The sequence below is a fragment of the Mesoplodon densirostris genome, chromosome 3 (genome assembly GCF_025265405.1).
Source record: "Mesoplodon densirostris isolate mMesDen1 chromosome 3, mMesDen1 primary haplotype, whole genome shotgun sequence".
NCBI classification, from domain to species: Eukaryota; Metazoa; Chordata; class Mammalia; order Artiodactyla; family Ziphiidae; genus Mesoplodon; species Mesoplodon densirostris.
Genome location: NC_082663.1, coordinates 33,249,353 through 33,277,262, shown reverse-complemented (window position 1 = coordinate 33,277,262; position 27,910 = coordinate 33,249,353). Strand labels below are relative to the sequence as shown.

At 38.1% G+C, this 27,910-nt stretch overlaps 2 protein-coding genes across 2 annotated transcripts in view; one reads left to right on the top strand and one right to left on the bottom strand.

Moving 5' to 3' along the window:
* The first annotated feature begins 1,192 nt into the window (after nucleotides 1–1,192).
* The window catches only part of FYB1 (FYN binding protein 1), a 185,881-nt gene continuing 159,163 nt past the window's right edge, over nucleotides 1,193–27,910 (top strand). The window contains exon 1 of the mRNA XM_060091654.1: nucleotides 1,193–1,260. The gene's annotated coding sequence lies outside the window, so the exon portion shown is untranslated. The remainder of the gene's footprint in view (nucleotides 1,261–27,910) is intronic.
* On the bottom strand, nucleotides 21,710–23,995 carry LOC132485163 (bifunctional 3'-phosphoadenosine 5'-phosphosulfate synthase 1-like). Its single transcript, XM_060091653.1, has 3 exons — nucleotides 23,885–23,995; nucleotides 23,617–23,731; nucleotides 21,710–23,566 (listed from the first exon to the last, which is right to left on the bottom strand). The coding sequence occupies exons 1-3, from the start codon at nucleotides 23,942–23,944 to the stop codon at nucleotides 22,269–22,271; spliced, it is 1,473 nt and encodes a 490-aa protein (XP_059947636.1). The 5' UTR covers nucleotides 23,945–23,995; the 3' UTR covers nucleotides 21,710–22,268.

The following is a 27,910-nucleotide window of genomic DNA, read 5'->3' as shown; positions in this document are numbered from 1 at the left end:
GGTTGTGTCTTTTAGCTCAACAGCCACCAAGAGGCAAACCCAGTTTGGGGGTAACAATCCTATTGAAATATAGTAGGAATTCTCCTTCTACTGAAAGATGAATTGATTTTTCACTGAAGTTGATTAATACGTTTTTTCTTCCTAGTGCATTGATGTTCTGAAAGGATTAAGGCCTCCTTTCATCAAAAATAGAAAGTACAAGAGTGAAAAAAATCCATTTTGTTTTCAAAACAAAAAGTGAAAGAGAAATAAGCCAAATCAAGGAGCTAGCCGTTTCCTCCCGCACAACTTTTTAAAGCGTGCCTTTTCTTATCCTGCTTTGTTCCTGCTCCTTTCCATTTGGCTATTCCATATCTCTCCATGCAAGGAAACTAGAATTTCCTGGAATTTCTATGAATCTATTTTGTGAGTTTGAGTTGTTCTTTCCTGGCAAGGTTCAAATGCATGTCGATAAAAGACAAGTTTACAAATAATGAAGTTTTAGCTGACCAGTTTCCTAGTCTGGAAACATAAGGGATCACTTAACACTTCTGCACTTTCACTTCATCATCAGAAAACACCAATGTAGTGACCATCTCCCAGTGTTTGATAATATTTTAGCCAAGAGTTCTCCTACAGCTTCCCATAAAGGATGGGCTTCAAGAGAGGCTGTACACACGCAGAATTAGTGTGCAAACCATATACTGCTGTCATCAGATTCTGAAAGGAACCTGTGAGTCACAAAAAAAGCTTTAAGGATATGGGGAGGGGGAAGGGTAAGCTGTGACAAAGTGAAAGAGTGGCATGGACATATACACACTACCAAACGTAAGGTAGATAGCTAGTGGGAAGCTGCCGCATAGCACAGGGAGATCAGCTCGGTGCTTTGTGACTGCCTGGAGGGGTGGGATAGGGAGGGTGGAAGGGAGACGCAAAAGGGAGGGGATATGGGAACATATGTATATGTATAACTGATTAAATTTGTTATAAAGCAAAAAAAATAAATAAAAATAAAAAATAAAAATAAAAATAAATAAATAAATAATAAATAAAAAATAAAAGCTACTCTAGGATATTAGGGTGAGAGAAGGAAGTATGAAAATTCATTTGTACTGGAGGAGTTTCAGATGTGGTTAGGGAGCCAAACTTAATGCAACCGATACAATGGGAGAACCATAAAAGGGAAACATATCAAAGAGTTCATTTCGTGGTGCAGTCTGCAGGAGTCCAGAAAAAGGGAGAGATGAGTGAGCCAGTGGCACAGAAGGCTTTCTGGAAGAGGTGAGACTCAATATCCTCCTGTTCTCCTATCTCAGGGGTCTTGCCCAGGCCTGTGATTGTTGGGCATGTAAAGCAGATGATCATCTGTTTCTTTTCTAAAATGTTAGCCATTCAGGTTATAAAGCTGAAACTGTGTAAGAGTTTATAAGTCTTTCTAACCCTCTGTGCTAACAACTTCAACCATGCTCCTTTGAAAACCTGATAGATACAACAGTGACAACGTTTTTAAATAAGGCTCGATAAGTAGTGTTACATTGTCATTAGTGTTCTCACCCTCCATCTTGTAAATTGACTTAAAAAAAATGAAACTGGATTCACCAGTCTCCCCCAACCCCACCATGTCTCTGGGCCTCACAGTCTCCATCTAGCTGTCACTCTGTACCAGGGAGACAGCCTCATTTTACCATTGCCTGAACAAAAACAGTTCTCTAGAATGCAAATTTATGAAAAGAGACTTGAAGAATTATAACTATTTGTGTGTTCTCTAAGCTACTTCTCCCTTCCACTAGCAGGAATAACTGCAGCGCCCATACCACACAAAAATAACTTTATCTTCTTCAGATGGTATCATTATACTGTGAGTCAGCTTTCTTGCATTTCCTGTTTCCTCTTCCCGCTCAAGGATTTACATACTTAATTGAGTTCACAGGAAATGTGCTCACATAAGTGATACTTGAAACATATTTTTTTAAGTAAAATGATTATGCTCCAAAAACTAGAAATAAAAACTTATTGGTGAGTCATGAGTTATGGATGAGAGCTACAGCTAGCCTGTTTTTTCTTAGCCAAGATACTTCTCTTAAATATATTTTTGAGAGACTGCTGAATTTATGTCAATAACAACTAAAAATCACCTTAATCTGCAATTAGAAATAAACACAAATTGAAATGGAACTCAAATGAATAAATTGAAACTCAGCATTCTCTTAACCAGAGACTTGTACAGTTAGCTACATTGTTAATGGAAATTGCTCGATTTCCGTTTATCGCGTAATTTTTGTCCAAATTACCGGCCCAGAGAGAAAATCATAGAATGACCAAGAATAAGTAATTATTATGGAGCGCATGGTGAAAATATGTTGATAAACTTGGTAGTAAACAGTGTTAGAGCATCAGGATTATTTCTACAGTACTATCAAGTTATTGCCTCTTAATCTATCATCTTCCTCGTATGAGTCACTTGCTCTTACTTTTAGAGCCTGGGCTTGCCTGCATTTTGAAACCACCTGGGGAACTTTAAAAAACACTGATGCCTGGGTCTCAAAGTAGAGATTTTTATTTAATGGTTTGGGGTTAAGCCCGGAAACTTGGATTTTTAAAAGCTTCCCAGGTGATTTTAACATGCTGCCAGATGAAAACCCTCTGCTTTAGACCCTAAATTGTACTGTTCCAACAGATAGTGGATGAGAGGCTTTTCAGTTAAGCTAGAGAATGTCTCCATTTTAAGGTCTTCTGGCAATGGCTTATGTCTAAAAGAATGCATGGTTCTCATACTGGCCTTGCTTTGATCTTCCTCCTCCGTTAATTCATTGAGTATTTATTATGTGCCAGAGACAGTGCAATTTCTGACTACCCTCCTAGTTCCCGACTGTCCTCAAGCCCTCAAGCCCTACCCCTCTTTAAAATACCTACAGTTTCAAGGCAATCTCAAATTCCTTTCTACCCCTGGGACCTGACCCTTGTCCTGCATTTCTGCCTTGTCCTGGCAATGATTCTATCCATATTTCTAACCACATCTTGATTTTGAAAAACATTTTCATTTTAAGAAATAAATAATAGGGACTATCCATTTAATAAAGAATTTTTATTGTCACGGTAGTAATTAATATCAGGTCAGGGTCAAATGAAAAAATTCGGTGTCTCTCTACTAGGTTAATGTGGTAATACATACAAGATCTAGAAATTTGCAACCCCAAATTAAGAAGTCAGTTGCCTTTCCTTTGCAATAGGACATAAAGATGATTTTCTACTCTTAAAATTACTTTAGTATCAGTATACATATATAGACTATATATTAAAAATAAAGGAGGTAAAAATCCATGTACCAGAATGAGTTCAAAGAAGCACTAGAGAAGATTGGTGGGAACTCTGACTAGTTGGATCAAATATTATGCCCTTAACTCAAGAATATCTTGTTCACCAGTGTGAGAGGTTGAGGCATCTGATGCTAACAAATATTACCAAAAAATTAATGCATGAACCTAGACTGACATGTACTTTATATTTTTAATGAAATGCGTAACATCCTATGATAAACTTAAAATATGTCCACCATTCAAATATTGGTGAGATAGATTTAAATGCATTTAGAATTGATGATTAAAATTATCATGATCTTTTTGCTCTTTTTACGATTATAGTTCTATTTTAAATGTGCCATATACTCACAGTTAAAAAGTCAGAAAGTCAGCAAGTACTAAATAAGGATTATTTGTAATAATACCTCCACCGAAGTGAACCACTGTTAACATGTTAATATGGGTCCTTGGCAGATAAATAAATAGATACATAGATAGGTCCACAAACACACATTTTATATAAAATGGGTTAATAACATACACAGAGTTTACAATTCAGGCCCTTTTTAAAAAATTCTGTGTCAATATTTAAGACTTCAAACTTCCCCTGTAGCTGTTTTCATATTATTAAAGCATAATAACTGGATAAACCTGGCCAGTTATACAAATGCTCTGAGGGCTGAGATAACATGCAAATAAACCTTAGATATCAATGTGTGAAAACTGGAAAGACCACACGGTTCAAAAAAGGAAGTACACCCTGCATAGCTAACTTGCACATTCACTGTCTGAGTTACAGCATCTTCGGGGTCACTGTGTGCCAGGCACGTCAACTCTTTTCAATAAAAATGGTAAGTAATAGATTTTATGACTCTCCTTGGTCTCCTAGCAAACATCTAATCTTTTCAACATAGAGCGGAGAGGTGTGGGAGTGCTTCACGGCCAGGTCCTCCAAGCCTTTGGAATTTTTGCTTATCTCACCATAGTTCCATTTGCTTATAAAGCTGCTAAGGCTTTATTATATCAGCTGAGGGACTGTGGCTGCAAGAGTTCCCTTTTCTGATTCTAGCCTTCAGAATAGAGGAAGAACTATGCCTTAAAGGAAGAAAAGCTGCATTCTTTGTCTTGCCTCTTAAGATGGTTGTGTGCTATAACCAGAATTGCAGTCATTTACTTTTATGAGCACTTTGGAACCCTGAAGAGAACTCCAGTGATATACGTTGGGCAGTATTGCTGAGGATGAGTGCCATTTTGACAACACGGTGAATTTTACAAGAGGAGCTCTTTTGTTTAGAAAAAATGCATTTTATTATTTTAATTAAGAGAAGCAAAGTCCAAGTAGTCCAAATCTTAGGGACAGGTTGTGTTCCAAAGTTAATTGAAAGTCATTATGTGAAGCGCACTTAAAATCATGACTGGGTTCCCAGTGTGCCATAAAAACTAGCTTAATCCATAAAGTAGCTGAACTACAGCATTAAGATTCTGCTACAGTTTCCTATTATTTTGCTGTATGATTGACTGTGTTCTTATACGTGTGGTGTTCTCAGGTTCACAGAATCTAGAAGAGAGTCAACTTTCTATCCCACACACCCCTTCCAGACTCCTCAGCCCCTAGAAGATAGAGATGGGTTATCCCTTCTCTTGTTATGGAGAGGATAACTTCCTTTGCCACCTCCCAGTGGGAAGATGGTGACTGAGGCAATGATCCCTGCAGGTACTCAGTGGGACAGGGAGTGCACTGTAGGCTCTGGAATAGAGAGAGCAGAAAGACTCATGGCATGAGTTTGTAGTCTAAAATTTCTTGCGCCAGAATGGGGAAAGGGCAGAGGTGAGAGAGTGTAATCTCACCATGGGGGAAAGAGAGGGAGAGGAGAAGAGATGGGGCCAGACTTGCAGAGTCATGGGGAGAGGAATACCACAGAGAGGAAACGGTAGCACGTGGGCTCTCCCTGCAGCCCCATCTGTAGAGAAGGGCGGTCACCTATCAAGATGGGATTTACAAGTCCCTCTAGTGTTTCCAAACTCGGTCTTCAGATCCAGGATTCTTAGAAAAGATCTTGACCTTAATTACGATATCCTCTTCAAAAATAAATAAGGGCACTGTGGTTGACAGGTTTATTTGCATTTTCTTAGGGAAAAAATAGATGGTAATAGAAGAAAAAAAGAGAGAGGTTTAATTGGATAGGGTGTGTTTGGTGTTACATATAATGTTTTCTTAAGAGATCACCATCTTATTACAAAATTAATGCATATTACTAAAGAAAATTTCTTAGAAATATAGATATGAAGAAATGACACAACACTTGTTTTCTATAGTTCTATCACTTAGGGGGCAATCATTGTTAAATTAATACAGATCCCTTTAGAATTTTGTCATTTAAAACTATGTCTTATAAATATAATTTTCTACAAGTACTATCATACTTTATAAACTATTTCCTTACTTGCTTTATAATTTAAAATATCTTGAATAATATCTGAGTTATGATAGCATTTTTAATAATGAATCATTTTTAATTACTGCATTGTACTCCATAATTTATTTTATTTCCATATAGCTGGACATTGAAATTGTTTCTTATTTTATTTTTCTTTCTTTATGGTAATATAGACAAGACTGTCATAAGCATTCTTTTATATACATTGCCTTATAATTTTCCATTGTCAGAACTACTAGAAGAATAGGTAGGTGAAAAAACATATATTTAGACTTTGAACACAGTTACCCTCTTGTTAAACAATGTATTTTAAGTTTACCTACTATATAATGGCATGGCAAATGAATTTCCCAGTGGCAGTTATGGTATATACATGCCTATCTTTGTAGCATATCAAGGATATACTTAAAGAGGAAGTAGATTTCCTTTAATTTCTCTCTCCCTAACATTGCCTCTGACATTCTACAACGTTACAGAAAGGCACATAACATATTACAAGAAAGAAAAAACTCTTTCTACTTTTTCTCCTTGGAAGACATCACAGATCAGTCAAAAGGCCATATTCCTGGCTTTTATTTTGGTGGGGGGGGGCTGCATCGGGTCTTCGTTGCGGCACGTGGGCTCTTTGTTGCGGCCCGCGGGCTTCTCTCTAGTTGTGGCGTATGGGCTCCGTGGTTTGCAGCATGCAAGCTCTCTAGTTGAGGTGCAAGGGCTCAGTAGTTGTGTCACGTGGGTTTAGTTGCCTCACGGCATGTGGGATCTTATTTCCCTGACGAGGGATCAAACCCGTGTCTCCTGCGTTACAGGACGGATTCTTTACCACTGAACCACCAGAGAAGTCCCTACTCCTGGCTTCTTATGCTTTGCTTACTAGTTGTATGTTTTTTTCATCAGTCTCTTGAGTTCTGAGTTTGTTTCGTTGTCCAACAGTGATGAAGATGTTGATGATGATGACAGTAACTATCTCGCAGGGTTGTTTTAAGGAGTGAATAAGATAGTGATTACAAAGCACCCATTAAAGTGCAGGCACCAGCCAGACACTGAATGAATGTTGGTTTCTTTCTTTCCAGCCCCAAATAAATGATTTCCTAAGGAGGCATAATGACTTCAATGAACACAGGAGGAGAACACAATGGCAGTTAGCATTTGTGAGCCTTGACATACACCATCTCATTAAATCACTATAACAATCCTTACAAATAGTTACTGCTATCTTCCCTATTTCCTAGCTGAGAAAACTGAGTCTTGCTTGGGATGGGTGATTCCCTTACTCGCAGCCACACAGCTACTGAATTTCCAGAGTCCACAGCACTGGAACTTGAGCACAATTCTGTCTGCTCTCGGAGCCTGAGTTTTTCTGCATTATGCTGCATCCAAGAAAAAGTAGGTACAGAGGAAGACAACAAGGTGGTCCTAGAAAAGCCCGGGACTGGCTTTTAGGAGGGCCAGGGGCCTTTCCTCAGGCTGGTGACCACCTCTGTTTGATCTGGGAGTCAGTGGTTGTAACTTCTTCTGCTATTACCATTATGAATTATATCCTATTTTCAGAATGCTCATTTTATTGAAATCTTACAAAGCCACTGGGATAAGAGATTAACTGGGTTCCTGGCTTTGTGGTTCTCCACCCCAGGGTTTAGAAAGGGGTATTCAATAATCAAACACCTCGCCTTCCCTCCAAGCTCACCTGCTGTGTTACTGGTATGACTAACTCCGCCTCCTCCAGGCTGAGTGCAGGAAGGGAGCATCAGAAAGTGGAACCACATCATGGCCCAAGTGGTTTTTGGGAAATTCACTTGTTATCACCCTCTTTGTATAACTTATTGGCAGAGGAACTGTAGAAACTTGTGAGAATTAGGTGGAAAAGTACGTGGGACTTTGTGAGGACAAGGACATCAGCTATAAAGCATGATGTATTTTAGCTACATAGTGGCAAGGAGTGCTGAGCTCCAGGCCCAGCCACCCCATAACCCACAGTGGGATCTTGACTCGGCTTTCCAGCTCTCTCAAGCAGCTCAGTTAAGGTAGAGGGTGGGCTAGGCGTTCCATAATGTTCTTTATGATTCCATATTTCAGAAGCAGAAGGAAGCGACAGTAAGATTCTACTTCTCAAACAGATGGTCCTGTGGAAATTAACTTAATCTGCGACCTTAGACAAATTATGTCACTTAGCAGCCTTAAATGGAAATAACAGAATGATACCTGTCCACATGACAAGTATGTTTAGGTACCTTTCAAGTTGTAGATTTTCTGAAAAAGCGGGAGGGGCAGATATCGAATCATGCACAAATTTTTGTATGTTCACAGTTAGTGAGGGGAAAAATCTTTTATCAATAAACCTTAGAAGGTTTTAAGAAATGAAGTAAAAATTGGCTTGAGGGTTTTATTCATTTGTTTTGCTCCTTTCAGTCAGCTTGCAGTTCACGTGTGAGCAACTAACAAAAGAAATGTGTTATCACCCTTTTCCAAGTGATGCTGATGCTGCTAGTTCAGGGACCACACTTGGAGAACCACTGTTCCCTGGAAGACAGAAAGTTAATTCAAGTAAACAAATAAGTAAAATAGCAGGCAGTGAGCTCTGAAGGAGGTAAATAAGGAGCTGAGATAGAACAGATGAAGGAAACATCCTCTTTAGATAGTGGTCTGGTCTTTGATGCCATGATACTTAAAGCACTGGTTCTCAACCCTCCATGCACATTAGAATCGCGTGAGTAGCTTATAAATCATACCCATTGTCCAGGCCCCAGCCAAGACCAGTTAAATCGAACCCTTAAGGTGGGAAGTGGGGTCCAGTACAGGTTGAGAATTGTGGCACCGAAGAGTGAGAATAAGCTGGGCACAGGGAAGGTGGCAGTAAAGACCATTTCAAGCACAAGAAACGGCAGGTACAAAAGACAAGAGGCAGGGGACAGCTTGCATCTGCAAGAAGATAGGGTGGCAGGAGGAAAAGCAAGAGAAGAGGAGAGAGGCAAAGAGGTGGTTTCTAGAAGCAGGCAGCAGTCACATATTGCAGGGTCTTGAGGGCCATGACAAGGAATTTCATCTTATTTTGTTCACGGGCAGCCATTGGAGGCTCCCAAGCAAAGGAGTGAGTGTCATTATCTGATTCACATTTTGAGGGGAGGGCTACTTCTTAAGTGACATGCATCCTTTCCAGGCAGCCTTGACCATGGTGTGGGGCTTCACTACTGACTTTCTCTCCCTCATCCTTTAAATTTTGACCCCAAATTTAAACACAGCCAAGTGTTTAATTTGTGAAGGATTTCTGAGGGGGATGGGTTTGGGGCCCCACAAATAATTTGAGGGGCTGCAGTGGAGGCCTACTTGAGAGCTGGTGTTCCAGGAAAATCAGAAAATAAAATCTGAGCTAGAAGAATCCTTCTGGGAGCTGGTGTTCTAAGCCACTTCTTTCATGGAGAGTGGTGATTCTTGTCCTTATCATGTAAGCTGGAGGGGGTCAGTCACAGTCCTGAATGACTACTGCCCCCAAATAGAAATCCACTCACCTCCACACACTCCCTTCACGTACACCCCTACTCTCTACTCTCGATCTATTTATATCCTCTGCTTCTGCAAAATGGGCGCTTCCCCTTTGCTGCAATGTCTGTACCAATGTGTTAAAAAAAAAAAAACCTCTGTTATGACAAGTGAGTTTTTTTTTTGAGTCCCACATTTCTCTTTTTTTTTAAAAAAAAAAAACATCTTTATTGGAGTATAATTGCTTTACAATGGTGTGTTAGTTTCTGCTGTATAACAAAGTGAATCAGCTATATGTATACATATATCCTCATATCCCCTCTCTCTTGTGTCTCCCTCCCTCACACCCTCCCTATCCCACCCCTCCAGGTGGTCACAAGGCACCGAGCTGATCTCCCTGTGCTATGTGGCTGCTTCCCACCAGCCAACTATTTTACATTTGGTAGTGTATATATGTCGATGCTACTCTCACTTCACCCCAGCTTCACCTTCCACCCTATGTCATCAAGTCCATTCTCTATGTCTGCCTCTTTATGCCTACCCTACAACTAGGTTCATCAGTACCATCTTTTTTTTTCTAGATTCCGTATATATGTGTTAGCATACAGTATTTGTTTTTCTCTTTCTGACTTACTTCACTCTGTATGACAGACTCTAGATCCATCCACCTCACTACAAATAACTCAATTTCGTTTCTTTTTATGGCTGAGTAATATTCCATTGTATACATGTGCCACATCTTCTTTATCCATTCATCAGTCGATGGACAAGCGAGTTTGAAGCCAAGAGCGAAAGGTTCAAATTCTAGACCTCGTTCATTCACAGGTCATTGCACGTAGGAGGAAATGAGAGGCACTTGTTTAGAGCACGTATGAGCAGCCGCTAAATGTGCAACACACTTGCTCTTGAAGCGAATGTGTGTGGGGCTCCAGCTCTGGATTTAGTAACTTCAATATCACTTCCCTAATTCTTGGAGGTGCATTCCATCTGCCCCTTTTTCTCATGTGCTTCTCTTTTTCAAATACTATGGTATGTTAAGAAACAAATAACCTAACAAATGCTCACATACTCACCACCCAGAGTCCACACATATTACCATTTTTTCATATTATTGCCATTTTGCTATCTTTTCAAAACTAAAAAAGGCAAAGTTGAAGCCCTTTTTTTGCCCTTCCCAGTTCCATACCTCTCTTTCCATGAGCAAAGGAACACCTGTTCTGATAGTGCTGTCTCGCCTTCCCCGCCATGTTTTTGTATTTTTATTTCATCTGCCTATATCCATAAGATACTATATAATACTGTTTTGCCCTGTTTATTTTTATGATTTCTGCATTTGCATTCTTTCACTCGACATTGGTATGTTTTCAATATGTATCCATTTGGACCCATGCAGCTCTGGTTCAACCTATTGAATTTCTGTGTAATTATATTGCAATTTATTCATCTATTCTCCACATTGAATTCGTTGTCATTATTTTCTGTTTTGAACAGTACTAGAATAAATGTTCTTTTGCATAGAGGGTCTGGGCACCATTAAATTTACTGGATGTTAGCAAATTGTTCTCTAAAATCATTGTAACAATTTACCTCTTGCCAACCTTGTATGAGAGTTGCCATTTCTCTGCATCATCCCTAAAACTTGGTTTTGTCAAGTTTATTGATAGAGTTTTGAGAATTTATTATATGCGAAACTCTACTTCATTAAAAATTTTTTTTAAACTGAACTATACTTGATTTACAATACTGTGTTAGTTTCAGGTGTACAACAAAGTGATTTAGTTATATATGTATATAACTGAATATTTTCCATTATAGGTTATTTCAAGATATTGAATATAGTTCCCTGTGCTATACAGTAAATCCTTGTTGTTTATTTATTTTATATACAGTGGTGTGTATCTGTTAATCCCAAACTCCTAATTTATCCCTTCCCTTCCTTTCCCCTTTGGTAAACCATAAGTTTGTTTTCTATGTCTGTGAGCCTCTTTCTGTTTTGTAAATAAGTTGATTTGTATTATTTTTTTAGATTCCACATATAAGTGATATCATAAAAACTTGTCTTTATCTGACTTACTTCACTTAGTATGATAATTTCTAGGTCCATCCATGTTGCTGCAAATGGCATTATTTCATTCTTTTTTATTACTGAGTAATAGTCTATTAGATATAGATACAGATACAGATATATCACATCTTCTTTATCCATTCATCTGTCGATGGACATTTAGGCTGCTTCCATGTCTAAATAGTGCCGCTAAGAACATCGGTGTGTATGTATCTTTCTGAATTAGAGTTTTCGTCTTTTCTGGATATTTGCCCTGGAGTGGGATGGCTGGATGATATGGTAACTCTATTTTCAGTTTTTTTGAGAAAACTCCATACTATTCACATTTCTCTAATAATTAGAGACATTGAGCATCTTTTCATGTGCTTGTTGGCCATCTTTGTCTTCTTTGGAGAAATGTCTATTTAGGTCTTCTGCCCATTTTTTGATTGGGTTGTTTGTTTTTTGATATTGAGTTGTATGAAATGTCTGTATATTTTGGAAATTAAACCCTTGTCGGCATAGCAAAACTCTACTTCATTTTGGTTTTAATTTTCCTGATTACTACTAAGATGGAATGTGTTTTCATAAGCTTATTGACTGTTCAGGTAACTCTACTGTAAATTCGCCTCATGTGCTTTGTTCATTTTCTTACAGATTATCTTTTCACATTGATTTACAGGAATTCCTTATATATTCTAGGCATTAATTCTATGTCAGTTAGTGCATTGCTAATTTTATGCTCTGAATCTATGGCTTCTTTTTTACTTTATTTTTAGTGTCTCTTTTTATACAGAAGTTTTAAATCTTAATGCTGTCAAATTTTACAATAAGTCTATCATTTCTGCTTTGATGTCGTTTTTTAAAAAGTTATTCCCTACTCTCAAATGTTATAGCTGTTTTCCTAACCTTTTCTCTAAATATTTTAAAGATTTGATTTTCATATTTAGGTCTTTAATAATCAGGACTTTATTTATACTTGTAGTGTGAGGTAGGCATCTAATATATTCCCAATGGATAACCAATTGTCAAGTACCATTTATTTTAGTCTGTTTTTTCCCCCTACTTCTTTCTGTTGCCTCCTTTGTCATATGTCCATTTCCCACATATGTGTGACTCTGCTTCTAAGCTCTTAATTCTGTCATACTGATCCATATACTTCATAAAACTCCATGTTTATCACTTTCTTCCATCTTACTCTTGTGCTCTGGATTCATATATCTTCTTACCCAAGTACACATGCTCTTACCTATTTTCTAATAATGTCTACAACTATTTAGTATTTCTGTTAATATTCTCCCAAACACAGCAAGAACCTAAACAAAATGCAATTACCCATTTAACATAATCTTCCAACCCTATTTCTAATTCTTAACACTTTTGCTTGGAAGATATGTACTTCACTTTTACTCACATTTAATCAGCCAAAATAAGTTGCACAGTCATGCCTCAGCTAAACCGGACAGAGATGTAGGGATGTATAATTTTTATGCATTCAGGGTAACAGCAGAGATGGATACCCATTTGGAAGAAGAGTAATATTATATACTACAATGTATATTGTGTTTTGTATAACTGAAAACACTTTCATTTTGACTTCACTCTTAAATGATTGTTTAGCCGTATATAAATATTCTAAATTGATAGTTACTTTTCCTCAGCACTTTACAGACTTACCCCATTGGCTTCTGCCTTCTAGTGTTGCAGAATTGTATGCTATCAACTCTAATTGTCTTACCTTGTAGGTGAAACTCTGTCATTCCTTTCAATATGTCTCTTTGTCTTTATGTTTTGCAGCTTTACTATGCTTCATAGGCATGTGAACTGATTTTTATTTATCCTGCTTGGTACTCAGAGTAGCAATTTAAAGCAGGGATCTACAACATTTCTGTGAAGAGCCAGATGGTAAATATTTTAGGCTTTGTAGGTTTTCTGGTCTCTGTTACAACTATTCAGCTCTATCTTTGTAGATGAAAGCAGCTGTAGACATGGCATAAACAAATGGCTGTGGTTGTGTTCCAGTAAAACTTTATTTATAAACGCAGGTGGCAGCCTGGATTTGGCCCATGGGCTGTAGTTGCCAACCCCTGATGTAAGGTCTAATGATTTTCTTCAATTCTAAAAAATTCTCAGCTATTATTTCTTCAAAAACTATTACTCTACCATTTCCTCCTTCCTAGTCTGTTTCTTTAGAATCCCTGTTAGGTAGAAGCTAGATAGACTCAATCTATCCTATGTGATTTTAACTTCTCTTCCAAATTTGTTTATCTCTGTTCCTCTGTGATGAATGCTAAATCAGTTTATCAACTTTTTCTTCCAGTTCACTAAGTTTTTCTTCACCTGTGTCTAGGATGACCAATTGTCTCAGTTTGCCCAGCACTTTCCCAGTTTTAGCACCAATGTCCCATGCCCTAGAAACTTCTCAGTCCCAGACAGACCAGGATAGTTGCTCACCCTATCTGTGTCCAATCCATATTTTATCCCATATATTGAATTTATGTTTCAATGGTTAAGTTTTTATCTCCAGTTTTAAAAATTGGTTGTTTTTGATAATCACCTGTTTTTGCCTAATGTCTTCCCATTTTTGTTTCAAATATTCTTATGCTCTCCTATAGGTATTATTCTTTTTTTTTTCTTGATATGTCCTAAATTCTTAAGGTCACTTTCAGATTGTTCTATTATTTTAATTTAATTTGATGTAAAATTGTTGATTTTATTGTGTTTTTATTTCTTATTAATAGTCTTTCTGTAGTTTGGAATTGTGTGGTAGACCCATTTGAGAAGGTTTTTTGGTTGATTGCTTAGTTTTCGCTTTCTATATGCCATCTCTAATATTGTGCTTACCTCTACTATTTCTTTCTGAGGCTCCTCCAGCCCAGAACCAGGTCTATATTGACAGCTGATACAGGCCCACAAAAATTTTGCACATTTAGTATATTCATTACTAAGTCAACTGGCATCTTGGTCCAGATCCTGGTTCTAGCCCAGCATTTCTCAACTTTAGCACTTTTCTGCATTGTAGGATGTTTCGCAGAATCTCTGGTTCCAACCCACTAGATCCAGTAGCACCCTTGTCCCCCTCATTGTGACAACACAAAGCATTTCCAGATATTACAAAATGTGCTCCCCCACTCCCCTTGCCATGTTCTCATCCTCAGTTGAGAACTGCTGGTCTATCCCCAGGCAATTCTTAGCACTGATCATTTGGTCTCCTTTCATGGCACTAAGGATGGGAAAAGAGCATATCTGTCCTTGTCCTTGGTTTCAAAGAGTGACTATAGCTCAGGTTCTCAGGTTACCTATAGGAGCTGAATTAATAAATACTTCTGTACCCGAAACCAACAGCCCGCCTTGCCAGCCCTCCAGTCTTCCAGTCTCACTCACTGTTTTATATTTCTTTTCTGTTTCTGACATAGAAAGGTGCATTTCTTTTTGAGTGTAGCTATCGTTAAATTTTCTCATTTCGTATTCTATCAGTGACAGGTGATTAGGTCAGTGAGAGAGTCACAAATTTTAGTTTACTGAAGAAGTTAATTCCTCTTCTATCTTTTCCCTCACCTCCCTTTAGCTTCATATTTTTTCCTTTTTCTTTTCTTCTCACATCCTCAGTCAGTGTTATTGGGTAAATCAACAAAGTAGAGGAAATATGTCAGCATCAGGGCTGATGAGATACTAGAATTAGTCCAGTTTCCTCCAGGTCTCTATTACCCACTTTTATCCCTATCCCAGCTTATTAGGACAGTAGTTTTCAAAGTGTGGTCACTAAACCAGCAGCATCAACATCAATGAACTGGGAACTTAATGGAAATCCTTGGGCTCCACCCAAGAATGAGTAAGTTCTGGGAGTCGGACCCAGCCGCTTGTGTATTAACGTGCTCTCCAGGTGATTCTGATGCATGCTCCAGTTTGAGATCACCTGTACTAAGACTTAGCTAGAAGTTTGGATCAGTGGCTCTCAATCTGGCAGCACATTGGAATCGGCTGTTTAACTTTAAAATACACGGTTGCATAAGCCCCACCCCAGAGATACTGATTCAGGCTGGCCTGGGTGGGGCTCAGGTACTTTTTTTTTTTTTTACGATACGCGGGCCTCTCACTGTTGTGGCCTCTCCTGTTGCGGAGCACAGGCTCCGGACGCGCAGGCTCAGCTGCCATGGCTCACAGGCCCAGCCACTCCACGGCACATGGGATCTTCCTGGACCAGGGCACGAACCCACGTCCGCTGCATCGGCAGGCGGACTCTCAACCACTGCGTCACCAGGGAAGCCCTCAGGTACTTTTTTTTTTTTTAAGTTCCCTGAATGATTCAAACATACAAAGTTTGCTTTAGTTATTTATTTATTGCTTAACCCATTTTGATGATTACTTATGTCAAGTCTTACTCAGTGTTTCGGGAACTCTAAGTGGAAACTGGTAAACTTCTAGTGAATAGAGTTTAAAGTGAGTCTGGTCTGGATTTGGACTTCCTTATTTGAATCTCAGTGCTGCCCATTTTCAGCTATGTGACTTTGATCAATTTACCCTCTCTGTGCCTTCGTTTCCCTATATGTAAAAAATGAATAACTATACCTACTACTTACTAAGGTTGTTATGAGGCTTATTTAGGTTTACAAATGAATGTCTTCAGAATAATGCCTGTTGCATAGCAAAAGCTATACAAAATTTTTCTAAATTATTTATTTATTTTATAAGTAAAATATGCAAAGAACTTGCAAAACAAACCAGTCAAAATTAGTGTTTTGAGAATGGGAATTTTAAAAGCATTTAAAGAATTCTTCTCTTTTTTTTTCATATTGGGACCTTTTGCTTTCTATGACTCACTTTTTCCTCAAAATGCTATATGCTCTTTTAAATATTAATGCAATAAAAAATAACTTTTTAAATTAAAATGTTCAGAATCTTACTATATGCCTTTTAAAACCAGCTAGTGGGATTGTAAAACCACAGCTCAGTATCACTGGTCTGTAGCCAGATTTGAGCTACAAAAACTGATAAGCCAACAATAAATTCAATCCTTATGTAAATCCTGGTAGAAATCAAAAGAAGTGGAGTTGAAATAAACATCTGCTGAATTTGATCTATGACAGACATTAAGTTGAAAGAATTCATGTGAAATCTTGTAAAAACCCTTTAATAGATAAACATTTAGGAGGTTTAACTTACATTAATACATTTTGATTTGTCAATGTATGGGCATAGTCCAAAAAAACTACTGGCAATTTTGTTCATTATAACTTTGGAAGAAAAGGAGTTGAGTTTACTTTATCACAAGAGAACATTCACCCAAAAGAAACTAATTTTATCACATGTACCCACAACTGCATGAGACAGCATTACAGGCCTGGGTGGAATTTTTTTTTAATAGCAGAACTAGCTATACCAACACAGTAAGGCTGAGATACACACTGTTTAAATTAGTTTCCTGGGGTGGGGGAGGGGGGTTGGGGGAGGGGGGGAGTTTCCAAACTTCTCGTTAATTATCAAGCATACAAAGAAAAGACTGTGAGGGTAGAATTGTAACTTCTGATTTCTAAGCAACGTCCACCTGTAGCTACTGCACATGTGAAAAGTATCAATAGATGGTTTCAGTTCTCAGTAGATGTAAAAGTTAGCCAACCTGAGCAAACACTGGTTGAATTTGATAAGCAGGGCAAGGAGAGAGGGAGGAAGTTCCAGAAAGTAGGCCAAATAACCATGTCTAGTTGGCTAATGGGCATGAAAAACCAGACATAGTTTCTATACATCTTGACCCTTCTACATCCCTTTTTTTTCACCATTCTTCCCCACTTCCACACGGTAACACCTTCTTTTTAATTTGTAAGCCACACAGACCAAGAAAAAAATATATATATATATATGCAGGCACATTTCTGAGAAATGACGCTACATCTACCCTTTGATCAGTGAGAAAACTGGTTTCTCTCTTCTTTGGGTTCATTACAGACAGGTAGTCAATCCACCAGAGGTGGGGGAATATTGCCTTCTTGGGCAAGCAACGTGCGAAAACTAGACATATATCACATCATTGCATTTATAATATCTGTGCTACTGTTTGCACCATTAAGGTCTGTGTTTAACTGAGAGGGTATAAATACTGCATCCATAAACACTTTTAATTAAAGAAAGATTCTACTTAACAGTGTACTCTTTCAGCTATTCTAACAAATATGTGATTTTAAGTGGTTTCCTAGACCCTCAGAGGAGACAAAAAGGGAGCTGTGGTTAAAATACTGGGCCCTTGGAACCATAGGCTGAGGCTGGAAGCCTTGTCCCAGTGTTAATTCTGTTTTCTCAACTCCCTGGGTCATTCTGCTGCTCCTTGTCACCTCCCCACACGGAGACGGGTCAGTCTTCTTTATCAGATCCACTGGATTATCTTACAGGAGACACCCACTTTTTCTTTTTCTTTTTCTTTTTTTTTTTTTTTTTTTTTTTTTGCGGTACGCGGGCCTCTCCGTGCTGGGGCCTCTCCCGTTGCGGAGCACAGGCTCCGGACATGCAGGCTCAGTGGCCTGGCTCATGGGCCTAGCCGCTCTGCGGCATGTGGGATCTTCCCGGACCGGGGCACGAACCTGTGTCCCCTGCATCGGCAGGCGGACTCTCAACCACTATGCCACCAGGGAAGCCCGACACCCACTTTTTATACTACCTACTTAGTTCCTGGAAAAGTTGAAGTTGCTGACCCCAGAGCAGATAGTTTCCCTTTCTGGCTTTAATATCCTATGAGTTGAATAGATTACATAGTTCTGGATATATAGGAACAGTCAGAGTAAAGTTTGGCAAACTGCCTTCTGGGTTGGCAGCTGATTTGGGATGTGTTTGGATTGGAAGCTGTGTCTAGATATGGGAAATGAGATCAGATTTCAGTGCATAACAACCAGCTGGATGGTTCTGGACTAGTGTATGTGTGCAGAGGGAATTGGTGGGTGGATAAAATTTAGTATCAAACAGGGTATACATGTCTGCAACTCACTTTGAAACGCATCAAAAAACAAAGATGAATGGATAAATGAATAGATATAAAGCAAAAGCAAGAATAACAAAATGCAAACAATTGTAGAATATGGGGAGGGGGGATGTATTTTGGCATTCACTTTCAATTCCAATTTCAACTTTTGGATATGCTTGAAATTTTTCATAATAAAAAATGGGGTAAAAAGTTTAAGGTCAAAAAACTGGGCAAAGGGAGCTGGGTATTTTAGTACAATACTCCATTTTTTATATTCTTAATCAGTGCATTTATTTATACAGCTTCCATTTATCCACTGAGATATCAGCAAAAAAAATGTTTTTTCCTCTAAAAGTATGTAGCTTTATTGTTTTCCCCTCTTATAAAAGTGAGATGTATGATGATGATGAATATTTTCCGAAAATATAAGAAAATGTAGAGAAAGTAAAAATTTCACTATCTGAAAAAAAAAAAACGCAGTTAATATTTTAGTAATTATTTTTCTAGACATATCACTACAGAGAGTTTAAGATCTTCCATATGTGCCTCTTGTAGTTATACTTGTGCTACTTCTCCACTTTCTGCTCTGCCCAACCAGCTCTGACCCTTCCTTTAATGCATGGCTCCCATTTTCTTCCTTCGAAAAACCTTACACCTTTCACTCTTACCCCACTCTTTTTTTTCTTTTTTAACATCTTTATTGGAGTATAATTGCTTTACAATGGTGTGTTAGTTTCTGCTTTATAACAAAGTGAGTCAGTTATACATATACATATGTTCTCATATCTCTTCCCTCTTGCATCTCCCTCCCTCCCACCCTCCCTATCCCACCCCTCTAAGTGGTCACAAACCACAAAGCTGATCTTCCTGTGCTATGCGGCTGCTTCGCACTAGCTATCTATTTTACGTTTGGTAGTGTATATATGTCCATGCCACTCTCTCACTTTGTCACAGCTTACCCTTCCCCCTCTCCATATCCTCAAGTAGGTCTGTGTCTTTATTCCCATCTTACCCCTAGGTTCTTCATGACCTTTTTTTTTTCTCAATACACACAAATCAATCAATGTGATACACCATATTAACAAATTGAAGGAGAAAAACCATATGATCATCTCAATAGATGCAGAAAAATCTTTCGACAAAATTCAACACCCATTTATGATAAAAACCCTACAGAAAGTAGGCATAGAGGGAACTTTCCTCAACATAATAAAGGCCATATATGACAAACCCACAGCCAACATTGTTCTCAATGGTGAAAAACTGAAACCATTTCCACTAAGATCAGGAACAAGACAAGGTTGCCCACTCTCACCACTATTTTTCAACATAGTTTTGGAAGTTATAGCCACAGAAATCAGAGAAGAAAAAGAAATAAAAGGAATCCAAATCAGAGAAGCAGAAATAAAGCTGTCACTGTGTGAAGATGACATGATACTATGCATAGAGAATCCTAAAGATGCTACCAGAAAACTACTAGAGCTAATCAATGAATTTAGTAAAGTAGCAGGATACAAAATTAATGCACAGAAATCTCTTGCATTCCTATACACTAATGATGAAAAATCTGAAAGTGAAATTAAGAAAACACTCCCATTTACCATTGCAACAAAAAGAATAAAATATCTAGGAATAAACCTACCTAAGGAGACAAAAGACCTGTATGCAGAAAATTATAAGACACTGATGAAAGAAATTAAAGATGATACAAATAGATGGAGAGATATACCATGCTCCTGGATTGGAAGAATCAATATTGTGAAAATGACTCTACTACCCAAAGCAATCTACAGGTTCAATGCAATCCCTATCAAACTACTACTGGCATTTTTCACAGAACTAGAACAAAAAATTTCACAATTTGTATAGAAACACAAAAGACCCTGAATAGCCAAAGCAATCTTGAGAAAGAAAAAGGAGCTGGAGGAATCAGGCTCCCTGACTTCAGACTATATTACCCCACTCTTAATTCCCCTTGAGTTGCCATACCTTCAGCATTTGTCTTGTCAATGCCCTGAAATTCTCATCAAGCACCTCTAATATTCAAATGCATTTTCTCCCCAGTTATTTTGCATCCTACCATGCTATCTTGAATACCTTAAGCTGCCAATACATGTTTGCTGTCAGACTCATAATTTTACGTGAGCCTAATCTGATTAAAGCAACTATCTTCCTGATTTAATTAGTAACTACATTGTTTAAAACAAAATTCTCACTTGAGACAGAAATGAGAATATCCGTGCCAATCAATTTCTGCTAAATCATGGGAAACACAGAGATTATAACACATAGAATTCTTATTTCAGAAACTATAAGCCAACCTCTCAGCTCACGCAGTTTTATCTTAGATTTTGTCATTGACATATCCCAAGGGTTCATAATGAGTAATTGGTATAATCTCTGCAGAGCAGGGAAGGTTCGGGCTCCCTAGATGGGTATTGGCAGTTTTTATCGACATTTTTATTTCATGGAAATAAAACTAGATTTTTTATCCTTTAAGAGCAAAAAGAAATATTCTTTACTCATATTTGAGAATTATCTTTAATAAATCTACTTCAAGGAGTTTTATGAGTCCACTTTTTTGCACTGTAAATTTTTAAGTGGTTTCCTGATTTTATAGAAACATCTTACTTATTCCTATCAAAAACTTTCATGGAATCTCAAATAATAGATTAATAGGCTAGATAATCTTGGCAGTAAAAGTACGTTTCTTTAGGACTAGAAAAATTGATTGTTTCTATCTTCCTCCTTTTAGTATAGCACTGTCCAGAGCTATATCAAGGTCTGAATCACTTTTCAAATTTTGTACTAAGGAAATAAGAAATATAGTGACAATAGCTAACATCTTACTAAGTGCTTCCTATATGCCAGACACTGTGTTATATTTTAAAAATATCAGTTCATTAAATTCTTACAACTCTGGGAGATATACTACTTTTGCTCCATTTTACGGATCTGGAAACCAAAGGAAGCTAAACAATTCACAACCAGCAAGTAAGTGGTAGAACTAAAATCCAAACCAAGACTGGCTCCAGGGCCTCTGCCTAAACCATTTCACCTGACTGACTCTCTAGGCTACAAAGAAATGGACTAGAATAGTCTAGAGGTAGGGCATGTTGGGAACTTACTGTTTTGTTCATAAAGTTAGAATGAGTCTATCTTTCTCTAGGTGGCTGTTAGCAGGTTAGTATCAGATTACTAGTTAACTGTACTAAATTGTTGCTATGAGCCTTTCTCTTAAGACATATGCTTTGACGTTTTCTAAAAAAATCAGAATGAATTTATGTTGGTTGACTTCTGCTTCCTTACCTCTTCTCCTGTGAACAATGGATTTTTTTTTCTTTTTGTGTCTGTTATGCAAAATAAAGGAAATTTGAAAAGAGAAATAATCCAGTCATAACTATTTCCCTCATATCATATGACCATTCATTCTTTATCTACAAGTAAATATATATATTTTTTTTACATAATTGTCATAGCATTTTTTCTTTTTTTTTTTCTTTTTTTTTTTTTTAAGAAGCCAAAAAGTTTAATTTTATTGAATAAAGTTCATTCAGGGCTTACACAGATATTAACATACTTTAGATTATAACAGTTGAGAGATCAATAGCTGATGGGAAGGAAGAAAGCAGTCTGTACTTCCAATGTAGAAGAAAAAATCTAAATGCTACAGACGTCTTGTAAAATTCCCAAACAAGGTCTAGCCAAGTTTATTGTTTAGTGGATTTTTTTTTCTTTTTTCAAGAGAAGAAAAGTGAGATTCAATGTGTATACTATTGGTTACAACTGATATAACAGCTTGAAAAAATCATGAGACAGAAGCATAAATATAATACAAAAAGACTATATTGTAGGAATATTTAACTATAGTAAGTGGAAAAGATACATTAAAACCAGCAGTGTGTTATACTAGTTCAGAACAGAACTCATAAGGCAGACCAAAACTGATGCTAGTTAAGGAAAAGGGTCTGTTTTTAGGAAGCATGTTCATACAGATACCACCACAAAGAAATGCCAACAGTAACTACATGGTCCCCTCTTGTTACTCAGTGAGGTGTCAAAGGTGAAATGACTGGGTTAACAGCTTAAGCTTTCTCCAAGGATTTGTAGTATTCCATCAGCACGGTCCAGGCCTTGGGAGCCATGAAACCTTCAGGAGGTTTCTGGCCTTCTCGGGCAAGTTTGCGCATTCGTGTTCCTGAAATAAATTCAAAGTCTTCATGGCCTTCCCTGTTTCTGGATGAGGCATGCCAGCAGGGTCTCGTCCAACAATGTAAAAATTGGCTCCTGCAACCATCCATGTTCTGCAATGCCACTGGACCTGCATTCATATCTTTAAACTTCTGCTTTAGCTCAGTAGGAGTAAAACAGTACTGGTCAAGACCATCATTCCAATAAATTCGGTCCAAGACTTGAAGATCTCCTCCAATCAGCCAATCTCCTTGTTCCATAACCATCTTGATGTAGGGGTGGTTCTTGCATGTTGTTCCCCACTGCCTGGCACAGCGCTCCTCCTTCCTGTGCTCAAAAAACTCTGGATTGCGAAGAATAGCCACGCGGCGGCCCTCGTACATCAGAGCAAAAGCCGTGCAGCCGTCCAGCCTCTCTTTATCTTCCTGAGTAGCTGTAAGAACTATCGGTACTGACAAGTTAATGACACCCCCATCCAGAAGACAATCGAAATGAAGACACTGCAAGTACTCCCTCTCTCTCATAAAGCCATTCAGCGGGGTTGCCCAACCTTCTGCCAAAACCTGCACCCACTGCATATCCACTTTATTAATTTTCAATGCTGGTAATGTTTCTGCATCTGTTTTTGTCAAATGAACTTTATTTTCTGGCACATACAGTTCTTTCACTTCATAAGAGGCATCCACAGGTACAATATCCCATTCCTGTAGAAGCTCCACAACCTGCTGGACACAGTCATTTACATCACAGGAGTCTGTTTTCAGCACCAATTCCGGGGCCTCTGGTTTTTCATATTCAGAATCAATCCCAGTGAAACCTTTAATTTCTCCAGCCCGTGCTTTTTTGTAGAGTCCTTTGACATCCCTCTGTTCACAAACATGCAGGGGAGCATCAACAAACACTTCAAAAAAAGGTAAACTTGCGCCCTCATGAATTTGTCTTGCATTGTTGCGATCCTGAGTATAAGGTGATATAAAACTTGTGATGCACACTAAGCCAGCATCTGCAAACAGCTTAGCAACTTCTGCGATGCATCGAACGTTCTCTTCTCTGTCTTCAGGACTAAAGCCAAGATTTTTATTGAGACCTTGACGAATGTTGTCACCATCCAAAGTGTAGCATGGAATACCATGGCACACCAAGTACTCCTCCAAAGCCATGCTTACTGTGGTCTTTCCTGCTCCCGATAAGCCTCTATATCCCAGGATCAACACCTCCCAAAGGCAACCATGATAAAAGCACCTGTTAGCCAAACCGTGCAACCACGAAAGCCACCTCTGGTCCCCACCACCTGACCTCTCTTGTTCCTGCTGATGTGGTGAGCTTGATAGGTGACATTAGTTGCCCTCTGCATCCCCTTTAAGTCAGCTGAGGTTTAAAGAAGTCGAGGGTTTTTACTCAGGATCACACAACTACTACACGGCAAAGCTGGAACCAGAGACCAGGCCGCTAGTCCAGCGCTCTTTCCAATGGTCTAATTCACCTTTTATCTCTTCTCCGTCCTTATCACCCAGTTCTGCGCGTTATTGCTCAGCTTGACTTTCTTGCACAGGCTACCGGGAACCTCCATAGCTGCTCAGCGCCCAGAAAGTAGTCGGAGGACTGGAGGCCGGCGGGGGCGGGACGGCAAGGCGGAGTCTCCTAGCATTTTTTCACTTAAGGGTAATTCATGAACATTCTTCCATGTTGTTACATGTTGCTCATAGTTCTTTTAATGATTGCAACACATTCCATGACATTAAGATATCATAATTTACTTAGATATTTTGGTTACGGCCAGGATTTTTCCAATTAGAAAAATTGCAATAAACATTTTCATGCATATAATTGATAGTTGTTTTCTGAATCTGAATCTGGATGATTTTCTTAAAGTCCTAAAGGTAATCAAAAAATAAATAAATAAATTTGTTAGTACAGTATGGATATATACACTGACAGAATGGGATTTTTAATTTTTTCAGTTTAATTACTTAATAAATAAGACAATATTAAAGAACCATTTTAAATAAATTTTCTTCAATTACTATTGAACACTCTTAGTTACATTAGGTTAATATTTCCTCTCACATAGGATTTATGGGTGTACAACGGGTGAGGGGCTATCTATTGACATTAAATTATATTCTCATATTTAAATTCTTAATTTAGAATATATTAAATTTTGATCCCATTTGTGCAAATTATTTACACATTTTGCTTTCCATTTATTTTATTGCTGTTGTCCATTGTTGCATGACAGGTTTTTCTCCTTTATGAGTTGGTCTTCTCTGCTGTAAATTTGTTAGAAGTCAACACATTTTTGTATAAATACTGTAATCCATACTCTGCTGATTTTCCTTTTAATTTTACAGTCTATTTGCAATTTATTTTGACTTATAGAAGTAATTCAATGTGAAGTTAAAGTAATATCTATTTGAATATTCTGTTTCCCTATTTTTGTTATTTTTAGATTATCATATATTATGGCTCTCTTCTGAGCCATCTGTATCTTATTTTTGTAGTATCATACTGTTTCAGTTATTATTGTATAATATATTCTGATATCTAATAGGGCTAATCTCCCTCATCCCTTCCATCATTACTCCTCTTTTTTCACAATATTCATTGATGTTTTTAACCATGTATTTTTCTAAGTAAAGTTTATAATTTTTAAGTTCTTCAAAAATTACAGTTGTGATTCTAATCATCACTCTTTCAGTATCAAAAGAAAAAATTAAATAACTAGTATACAGTATCCAGCTTTCCTTTTCAGTATAGCTCTGTATAAAGTTCAGTTTACTTTTCACACTTCACACTTTAGAGATGTTCCCGCCTACTCAAGTAGCCCCACATAATCTCAGGATGATTTTTCAGGTCGGGGCAAAGTCTGGCCAAAGAGTAGAGAGCAGACCGTACAGGGAATAAAGTTATCCCTCAGTAAAACTCTAGTGCTGGTTAAAACTGTATTCCAGGGAATTCCCTCATAGTCCAGTGGCTAGGACTCAGTTCTTCCACTTCAGGGGACACGGGTTCCATCCCTGGTCAAGGAACTAAGATCCCACAAGCTGTGTAGTGAAGCCAAAAAAAAAAAAAAAAGAGAGAGAGAGAGAGAGAACAAAAAACTGTATTCCAGTCTAACCTAGTGAGCCAACTGGTCACTGGTGATGAAGAAGGTCCTTCTTTTATTTTTGTTGTTATTGTTATTATTGTTGTGTTATTGTCATTCAACTTCACTTTTCCCTTGCTGTGGTTTAGAGAGGTAGAAGTCATTTAAAGTGTTCAGAAATGCGTGTTCCTTAGATCTTCATGCTCTACTAAAGCAATTCCTTCAGGAACAAATACCAATTCTTATTCTCTCACAAAATACTCTTGAAAACCACAAGCATGTTTTTGTCAGTTTTTCCATATTTTAAGACAAAATTTTAAACAGCAAATCATGCAAAGTTTGAGTGAGTTATATTCATCCACTAGGCATGTAAAATATTTTCCTAATATAAACCTCTTCGAGGTGGCTATAAATCATTTGAAACTCCTCCACTGAAGGGATGACTAATCCTTTGACCATTAAATTGTGAAATGGGACACTCCTAAATCATATGATTCTATCTTAAAGCTGTTATTATTGTTTTTTTAAATTAAGGTGGATTCAGAATAAAACGTTTATATATATCAAACATGGTTCTTACATAAAACTCGAGGGTTCCTTGTCTTAAGAAGTCCATTTTTGTTCTCACATACTCTAAAATCAGAAAACATATCATTTTAAGAGGGTATCTAGCTGCTTTCTGACACTCAAAGCATGAAGCTCTCCCAAGAGGTTTGCACAGAGATCACCTCATGAAAGACCAGGCAAGATCTCACCTGCCCTTCCAGCCACAAATAGAGGGATTGCTGGACCATATCAATGTACAAGGGCAGATTCAAAGGACCCTAACCTTCTCCTTGCTTTTAAGGAATCCTAATGTTTAAAACACACACACACACAAACACAAACCAAGTCATAGCTATCATTCCACTAATATATCTTATTTCCTTTTATGAAATCTATTCTGGAAAACATTCTAAAAATGACTCCTAATTGCCAAACATAATGGAATCCTCTTAATCTTCTCAAAAGCACTTGAAAATCTTCCCTTGATTTCTGCAATGCCATCCTTCCCTGGTTTTCCTCCCTGTGTCTGTAACCATTCCTTCTTGTTACCAAATGTCTTCCATTTTGGTAACACTCAAAGCACCATCATTTGCTTCCCTCTCCCTCTGCCCGCCCTCTCTGGATATTTTCTGTCACTCTCAAGGCTTCAGCTACTACCCTCTGCTAATGACTCACACGTGTGACGTCTCAAATGCCACCTGACCCAAACTGAAGTCATCATCCTTTTCCAAATCTGTTCTTCCTATATTGTATAACTTGGTGCAGCCAAGATGATACAGCCACTGCCTACCCAGTCACCTGAACCTTGTACTTCTATGTCGTTTAATATCTCTCCACTGCCACCAGTGCCCCACCACCTGACTTAAAAGCGCGTACACATTCTCTGCTCTCCAGCCGTATTCAATAGGCTGCATTCAGAATTCAGGCCCTTATCCTCTTTGACTGGACTCTTAACCATCTTGCATCTCACACTCCTTAAATCCATCCTTATTCTGCTACTAGAATGGCCTTTCTAAAGCACACATCTAATTATGCAACTTTCTGGCTTCAAACCCTCAGGGGGTTCCTAATGGCCTAGCACAGGGGTCGGCAAACTGTGGTCTGTGGGCCGAATACAGTCCATTGTCAGTTTTTACAAATAAAATGTTATTGGAACACAGTCACACTCGTTCATTTATATATTGTCTGTGGTTGATCTCATGCTACAACAGTAGAGTTGTATAGTTTCAGCAAATATTATGTGGTTCAGAGAGCCAAAAATATTTACAATCTGGTCCTTTGCAGGAAATTTTGCTAATGCCTAGCCCAGTGGGTAAAGTCTGAGCTCTGTGGTATGACATGTGAGACCTCCATCCTTTGGCTGCAACCTCTACCCCCAGGCTTAGCTCTTGCCACGCACCCCTTAAAACTGACCCTCTAGCAGTGCTTGTCTGCTTGCAGTTTCCCAGCCCTGAACAGTAGAAATGTCTGTGGTGATGGAGATGATGTGTGCCTGCGCTGTCCAGTGCAGTAGCCACTAGCCACGTGTGCCTGTTGAGAGTTTAAAATGTGGCTAGGGAAACCAAAGCACTAAATGTTAAATAGTATTTTGCTGTAATCAACATAAGTTTAAGCAAAGCCACATGTGACTAGCGGCTACTACGTTGGACAGTGTTATTCTAGACTGTGTCTCCAACCATAACTTTGTTCACTCTAACAGGAATATTTAAAATACTTAGAATACCCTGTTCATCTGGGAGACACATTTCAACAGTGAACTTAAGGTTCACCTCTTCTAAGGAGGCTTTTCTTTTTTTTTTTTTTATATATATATGAGATGCACTTTTTTTTTTTTTTTTGGATTTGGCAATGGTTTCTTTTATTAATTAATTAATTTATTTATTTTTATTTTTTTTATTAGTTTCT